This window comes from Natator depressus, chromosome 6 (assembly GCF_965152275.1).
Source record: "Natator depressus isolate rNatDep1 chromosome 6, rNatDep2.hap1, whole genome shotgun sequence".
NCBI classification, from domain to species: Eukaryota; Metazoa; Chordata; order Testudines; family Cheloniidae; genus Natator; species Natator depressus.
In genome coordinates, this window is record NC_134239.1 from 87,689,138 (window position 1) to 87,697,500 (window position 8,363).

Consider the following 8,363-nt stretch of genomic DNA (forward strand, 5'->3'; position numbering starts at 1 on the left):
TTAATTACTTATTCTTTTGGGAGGTAAGGGTGGTTTTGACTTCAGTGCTAAGGGTCTTCCATCAATCTTACTGGCTAAGTAGGGCTGGAGGAGAGTTCATTCAGAGCCATCATTGATACTCATTATGTAGTGTGAAGGGTTGGTGCTGAGCAATGTGTTGGACTTGCTTTCTGAACAGACCCTGAGTATACTATCTCCACAAAATTCATTGCTGGTCTAGAGAAAGCAAGATCTAAACAGAAACCAGGCTTCCAGCCTGATGAGGCAAAACGTTATCATTAGACCAACAGACCAGCCCTGCTAATTATGTTCTGGGAAACACATCATGCTGTTCTAACATATTACAAGATGTGCTGCTCCTTGATCAGCAAATGGAACTCTTGATCTATTTGAAGGCCAAGGCCTTATGAGTTCAAACACTTGAAACAACAAATGGGGAAAGTTTATGTGGTGTGCGGCCGGGGACAGACAGTTGGCTGAGTCTCTTTGCAAATTATATGTTTTATTTGTTTGTAAATTGGTTCTGATGCTGATTTGTCCCCAGAACTTCTACAACTGCAGCTAGCAGAGAAAGAAGACATTTAAAAACAAACCAAGTGCGTGGGCACAAGTGTTTCAGCCTAACAGGTTCCCCCGACCATAGGCATTAAGGGTAAAAATCAGCACTGAGCCGAGGGCCAGCGCAAGGCCATGCACAATCCTAGCACTCAATATAGGGCCTCAGTGAGATTTAAGTGTTATATTGACTTTGTACTGCCCCCTGAACAGGGTATTAATATCATCCTCAGCGCAGCATTATCTAGAACATCAACAAATGGCTATATCCTTAAGAAATAAAAAAACAGTTCTATCTAGAAGGAATTAAGTATTGTGTATCAATGATTAAGCTCCATGCAATAGCCTAAGAAAGATAAGGCAGTTTTAAAACACGAAGAAGCTTAATTAAATGATAGGGAAATTATATTTCCTGGGGGAAAACTTGAGTTTATTCATTTTTTAAATCTTCAGTAAACTGTAGTATGTGGGAACAGGACAGGGTGTTTGTTTGTTTTTTAAAATGCTTTGAAGCATTTGAATATTGTCCTTGGCCACCTTTAGATTTCACTTTACTCTCATAACACTGAAACCTTCAGTAGTTAAATTATTATTAAACATTTTTGGAAGATTAAAATGTTATTGATTATATGATGAACCTAAATCATCAAATATTCATCATACATTCATGATCAAAATGTACACACCCAAATATGTCTATAACTGTTTAAACTACCTTGGAAGGAATTAAGGGATTAGAAATGAGATTCAAGAGATGGCAAAGGGATGCATTTCTTGGACTACTGTGCTAGATGAGAGGTGTGGACAAATTTATTCCTTACATAAGTATATGGACCTTCAATTTTTTAACATAGATTCATAGATTTTAAGGTCAAAATGGACCATTATTTATTTATTGTGTTACCATAATACCTAGATGCCCCAGTTATGGACCATATGCCCATTGTGCCATGTGTTGTACAAACACAGAAGAAAAAGACAGATTGTGAGATCCTTGGGGTAGGAACTAAGTAAATCATCTAGTCTGACCTGTATAACATAGGTCATAGATATCTGATCATTTAAAACATTGAATGATATAAACATGACCAATACAATATATTTGTATCCTGTACAAACCTCACCAATACAATATATGTGTTCTAGTAGGTGATGGAGTAGTATTTTTCATGTGTCAAAAAATCATTCAAATAACACCCACTTTTAGGTGTAGTATGCCATGTTCAAAAACCATCAAGAGACACACATGCTACTGCAGTGACGTGCATGGACCAGGGCACGACATCTCTCCATCCCTCTCACATTTTGGATATATAGTTCTATTTCATTGTGGTCTCTCACATGTGGTATTACATGATAGTTAAACAAAAACTATACACAGTTTGCCCATCTCAGAAGTTTTAATATATATTTATGAATTTATCCAAACGTATGGACTTGATTCTGCTCCAATTGAAGTGAATGGCAAAACTTTAATTGACTCTGGATCAGGCATGTTTCTTCAGTGCTGACAATTGCATTGAGGTTATTGTGTTAGCAGTTATATGTGCAAAAACTGTATGTTGCAAACCAGTCACTTATTGGTTGTACATCTGAGAAGACAATGATCTAAATGTAGGGCGTTGGGGAAAAGCAAGGACTATTTACCTCTGCTCCCAAAATATCTGTTCTCTGGGTTTTAAACATTCCAGAAATTTCCAGCCAACAAAAAATTTATCTCCTTCCCCGCCCATATTTATGTGATCTGCATCGCAGGTGGATGAATTTATTTTGTACCAAAGTACAAGTTTCAAGTCCATCCAGGCATCTTGGGTTCAAACCAAATTCAAATATTATTGGGTTTGTATTTTTTTAAAGAAAAAATACATTGACATAATAAGGTAAAAACAGAGCAGAAAGTAGGCAGAGGGAAAACAAATACAAAGGGGAGAATGTGAAAAAAGGAAGAGAGAGAGAATTACTGTAAAGCAAAAATAAATACAGCATATACAATATCCAGGGTACCCACACATGCTAACTTTGCTTTTGGAGGGTTTTTTTCATCTCTGATATATAAAACACCTTCCTTTTAGGTAGGACAACTTTTTATTTATTAAGTTTCCCTTAGGAGAAAATTACAAGTCGGGGGAAGAAAAGATGTATGACCTAGTTTTGTAAACAGCAAAAATACTTTGAAAGCTTTAAGAAACCCCCGTGAACTCCATGAGCTTCACCTAACTATAAAGCCAGATTGTACCTCCATAGACATGCACAAGGGAGGATCCCCTGACCTCATATCTCCTCTTCCTCTGCACAGAAGGGACGCACCAATAACCTTGTGGAGGGCTCCCTGTGTGTTCAGGGTCATGTCAAGGGGTGGGGGAGTGAGAGGAAGGGTAACTGGAGAAATGCACATTGCCCTCCCTCCACCCCCCATGGAAGTTAGCTGGAAAAGTTAATCCAGGCCCAGGCCCTTGGAGCTTTGTGGCATTGGACCCCATGGTAGTCCAGCTCCAGTAAAGCCACAGTGCCAAGGAGTGGGGACCTGTGGAGCCAGAGCTGCTGTGTAGGTACAGCCAGATGCCCCAGGATCTGCCAACTTTGGTGTGGTTTTTCTCCAGGGCAAACCCTGTCCCAGCAGGACAATTTGAGGCCCTCTCCGTGAAAAAACCCAGCAGAGATTTCCATGTCCCCTCTCCCATGGTTTTTCAAAGGGAGGGAGGCAACCTGGCCCATTGTGACTTGCTGAATAGATATCCTGGCTCATTGTGTTTCTCGATCTGGAGACGCAAGACCTTTGTGTGGCTTTTCCTTCCCTGCAACTCTAGCAATTTCACAAATAAAATACCATGATCAGGATGTAGAAAATAAGATACTTCACTTTAGTTCATAATTTATGTTCTTGGGGCCACACATTGCCTTCTGTCCATATACTCTCAATGAAGTAAATGGAATTTGAGAATTTGCATCCACTGACCAGGAACTTATGTAAACACACAACTAACTTGAGCTTTGGGCTTATAATGACCATTATTAGGCAAATCAACCCACCCCAAAATGTATAAATTATCTAGTGGCCCACACATTCATGTCTCTGGGTGATGCCAGACTCCATGCATTTTGAATAAGTTACATCCTCTGAGTCAAATCCTGAGAGGTGCTGAACACCTGCAACTCCAAATTAAAGTGCAAGGGAATTGCAGGTGCCTAACACCTCTCAGAATATAGCCATGTGTGTGCAAGGTTCCTGGAAACAAAGAATTATAATAGTTTAGTCTTGAAAAGACAAAACTGTTTAAGCAGTTTCATAGCCCTTTTTGGAATTCCAATGTCTGAAATGGGAAAGAGATGAGGATTTTGTGTTAAAAACTTTGCAAAAGTAAGGCAAGCAAGAGTTTCCCCAAAGCTCCAAGTGACTTAAATAGCCCATTTTAGAAATATGGGTGAATGCAAAAGACCCGAGTTCAATGTGTGGACCAACAGAAAGTCCAATGTATACTGCTTCCAAGTCTACACTGGTTACTCACATTCCTGACAATGGGAATTGTGCAATGACTGAAAGCCGCATATGACCTATTAGTCACTTTTCAGAAATATGCACATCTGAATACAGACTCAACCCTCCTGGATGGCTTATATTTGAGATGAAAAGTATTTCTCTTTGTAAAGTATAACTGCAAATATATTATAAAATATGAAAATTAGGAGACAGTTTGTTTTGTAAAAACTAGTTCACCTCTGATTCTGGGGCAGGCCAATGAGACAATTATTTGAGGTACTCCAAATGTATCTCATTAACATGGGATTGCGACCCACTTTGGGGTACTGACTCACAGTTTGAGAACCGCTGTATTAGAATATGCAGCCAGCTCGGAAGGAGCTTATGGTGGACCTAGAGCCATCAGCAAAGGTTGGTGCAGCACTGCACCACACAAATATGAATTGGGCTGCAATTCCCCTACCAAAATCAAAGGACCCTTTTCACAGGTCAAAAAGATTAGACAGATGTGGGTTGAGGTAGAGGGTACTCTAAATATTTCATGATCTTTAGGGAAAAAATCACTGTGGCAAACTTTAGCCATAGCATCACTTTACATTGGTGTACATTTTCATAGCTATCTTTGCATGAAAAAAGTCTGGGAATTTACTTTGTTTTTGAAATCAAATCCTCAAAATTAGGAAAGAGGGGGGCAGAGGGAAAGAGGGAGTTAAGGCCAGGTCTGGAGAGGAAAAAAAGTGTCGGAAATGTTTAAGAAACAGACTTTTCCAAGCTCTTGCTTCTTTTAAATGAACAAAAGGTTTTCTGTGGAACATGTTTGGTGGCAATCCAGTTTATCTGTCTCTCATTGCACTCAGAAGACTTCAAATCAATACTTACCATTAATACCCTAACTAGGGTGACCAGATGTCCCGATTTTATAGGGACAGTCCTGATTTTGGGGTCTTTTTCTTATATAGGCTCCTTCTACTCCCCACTCCCTGTCCCGATTTTTCACACTTGCTGTCTGGTCACCCTAACCCTAACTGAGAATCAACAATGCCATAATTGGAAGAGAGTATCAGCATTTTGAATTGCAAAGAAAGTAAGTTGTGTGCCCAGACTGATAACTGATTTATGGGACTTCTGAAAGGAAATCACAAACAAAGGGATTGCATCACCTAGGAAGGACTCACAGAGGGCAAACCTTCCATTCTTTACTCCCAGGGGAAGCCCATTGAAATCAACACATCAAACTCATGTGACAAAGGAGAGAAGAATTTGGGCTATATTTAGACTCATGTCCACTGTTCTAACCTGAAAAATTTGGCAACATTCTGGATGTGCAACTCTGGGTATCATGGGGGTGGCTTATTTGCACTCAGGAAGTTTTGCATCAAACTGCCTTAAGTCTAAACACTTTAATAGAAAGATGGGAGTTGTAGTTGAGCAACAAAATATTCTGCACAAATGATTGCACAGAATATTTTGTTGCTCAACTACAATACAAAACTGCATATTTTATGAAGAAGCAAACTAAACAGTGATTTCAATTCTAAAACATCCATTATTTTTCTTCCATGGACTGAAATAAAAAATTAACTCCCCATTAGCCTGTCTCCCCATCTGCAGTTCAATGGTTTTCCAAATACAGCAATGAACTTAGACATTTTTTTTAAATGTTTGTCTAAATAGTGTTTGGATTTGAGTTTCCCTCAAAATTATGGAAGTGTATATCTCCAAATGTTCAAACAATTACAAATAAAATTAAAGCCTCCAAATACCACTCAACAATTCTACATCAAGGGATAATTTAGAACTTGTAAGGCACCTTGGCCAACATTTTCAAACTTGGTTGCTTCCCAGAGATGCTAAGAACCCAAACTCCAGTTGAAGTCAACAGGACCTGCCGGTGATCAGCACTTCTGAAACTCAGGCCCCATCACCCATATTTGGTCACCTAAATAAGTGACCTGCTTTTCAGAATGTGATTAAAAACTCCCAGGGAAATTACCAGAAGCTTCAGGTGCTCAGAACCCCTGAAAAACAAGCCACTTAGTTGGGTGCCTAACTTTCGGCACTCAAGTCTGACCTTTTGGCCCTAAAGCATAAATGCATTAAAGGCCACATCAAGCCCTATGTTGCAGAGATCCCAGCCAGACCCTTCCTTTGTCACTGCATTGTCCTGGGCACGTCTGCCAAGCTGGGTGGCAATTTACATGAATACGTTTAAAAAACAACAAAACTGGGCGATGAGATTTTCAAGGTTTCATTGAAACATCGCCAAAACCTTCCTCTCCAGAGAGATGCCTTGACACGAAGAAGCCTCCCTCCAAATGAGTGGGAGCTGCCAGCTCAGCCTGGGCTCACTCACAGGAAAGGAAAGCCAGGCCTGGTTCATTTCAAATTAAGCTTCCATGGGTCCATTGTGCCCTAGAGGTTCCTAATTCCCGGGTGGAGCTTCCTCCTCTTGGCTGGGCTCGCCGGGCAATCTCTCTGCCGCGTCTCCCCGGGCCTCCAGGGAATTCTCGGAACTCGTGCTGGTGGCCTCCGCATCACTCTCTGCGGCCCCTGCGGGAGCCAGCTCCTTGCCCTCCCGGCTAGCCGAGGAGGGGCTCTTCATGAAGCAGAGTTTGAAGACCCCCAGCACGGCCCCGACCAGGATCACCACCGTCACCACAGCCGTGGCCACCAGGATGAAGACATAGGTGGGGGAGGACGAGGACTTTACCTCCCCAGCTGTGCTTGGCTGAGGGCTGGAGGGAGGGGGAGGCGCACCCGAGCTGCTGCTGGGGAGAGTCCCCCCCGCAGACAGGGTCGGGTGGGGTGCCGTTGTGGCCGAGCCCCCAGCGTGCCCGGGGCGCACACAGGATTTCTTGTCGGCCCCCAGGAGGAAGCCCTGGGCGCACACGCAGAGGAAAGCGCCCTGGGCGCTGGTGCAGTCTCCGGGCTCCAGGCAGGCTCCAGTGCTGGGGCTCCGGTACCCGGAGGGGCAAGGGCACAGCTGCTCCCCAGCGCCCGTCCAGCTGTAGCCGCCCTGCCCCAGCTCGCAGCGCAGCCGCACGTCTCCCTGGGGCCCGGGGCAGGCCACCACGAGCTCAGTGCCCGGGGGGCTGAAGTCCAGGGCGGCGCTGTGCAGCTGGTAAGGGAGCGAGAAGAGGAGGCTGCGGGCGCCCTGGGACCGCGGAGCGGGGCAGGTGCCGTTGTAGGGGTACTTACACACGTAGCCCTGCGTGGTGCTGTTCTTGCAGGTCCGCTCCCTCCAGCCCCAGGGCTCCAGGTCCTGGCGCCCCGCAGTGACCTGCAGCCCCGCGCACCGCCGGGTGGTGCACGATCTGCTCGGCTCTTTCACCCACTTGTCCAACTCCTCGGGCTCTCCCTGCAGCGCCTGCTGGGTGCCCGCCAGCCAGGAGAAGCCCCGCAGCGGCCGTTCCACCTGGGTGCATTGCGGCGCTCTCCTGACCAGCCCGAGCCAGAACACCCAGGAGCCGGGCCCCGCCGCAACCACTCGCAGCAGGGCGAGGATGGCCCGCACCTCTGCCTCCCCGCTGGCCGTGCTCAGCGCTCCCCCGCGCAGAGCGCAGGCCTCCTGGGCTCTGCCGAAGGGCACTTGGGCGAGGTGGACACTGTAGCAGGCGCCAGAGCCTTCGCACCAAGTGTGGTTCCCGCGGGGCTGCTCGGCACCGCACAGCACAGAGCTGGCGTGCAGGAGGACGCACAGGGGAATCGCTCCACGCATCTTCCCTTCCCACTGTGAAGTGGGGGAGGACTGGATTCTCAAGCTGAAACCAAGCTCGACCCCAGCCAACTCTTTCTCCTTGCAGTTCCCAAGAATGTCTCTGAGCCCACCGCCCTCCGCTAAAGGAAATGTGTCAGGAGTGAGGTTTGACCTTAACATCCTTGTTTTGTTGAAGTACAAATGACAAATAGTTTCCCCCCAACCAGTATGGAAACATTAGATTAAACCGAGTTGAAGATTAAGCAAAAAAAAAAAAAAAAACCCAACCAACCAACCCACCCATATCCTTTCCTTGCCTCCATACCCCGGCAAGTGAATGGAGCCAAGCATAACAGGGCAGGGAGTATAGCCCCATTATCATCTTTCAGGTACTCCAACTCCAGTTGTGGGTGCTCATCACTGCTGAACATCGGGCCTGTATTATGTAGTTTCTCTCACACAGTTCTGCCAGTGTCTCTCAGGCTTGGCTTATCAGGACAGAAAATCAGTTTAGTTAAACTAGTGCAATTGTTAATTCCATCTAGTTAAACTGGTGCAAAGCCCTAATTAACCCCCCCCCCCACATACACACACACTCAAACCAGTTTAACTCTTTCTTAAATTTGTTTAGTT

General features: G+C 44.9%; 1 protein-coding gene across 1 annotated transcript; it reads right to left on the reverse strand.

Annotated features, from left to right (window-relative positions):
* Positions 1-1,840: 1,840 nt before the first annotated feature.
* On the reverse strand, positions 1,841-7,872 carry CLEC14A (C-type lectin domain containing 14A). Its single transcript, XM_074957104.1, has one exon. It carries the CDS (start codon positions 7,749-7,751, stop codon positions 6,456-6,458), a length of 1,296 nt encoding a protein of 431 aa, XP_074813205.1. The 5' UTR covers positions 7,752-7,872; the 3' UTR covers positions 1,841-6,455.
* Between the last annotated feature and the right edge of the window lie 491 nt (positions 7,873-8,363).

What these genes read in the sequence shown, in the direction of transcription:
- CLEC14A (XM_074957104.1), bottom strand. Translation starts at nt 7,751, where the DNA reads ATGCGTGGAGCGATTCCCCTGTGCGTCCTCCTGCACGCCAGCTCTGTG.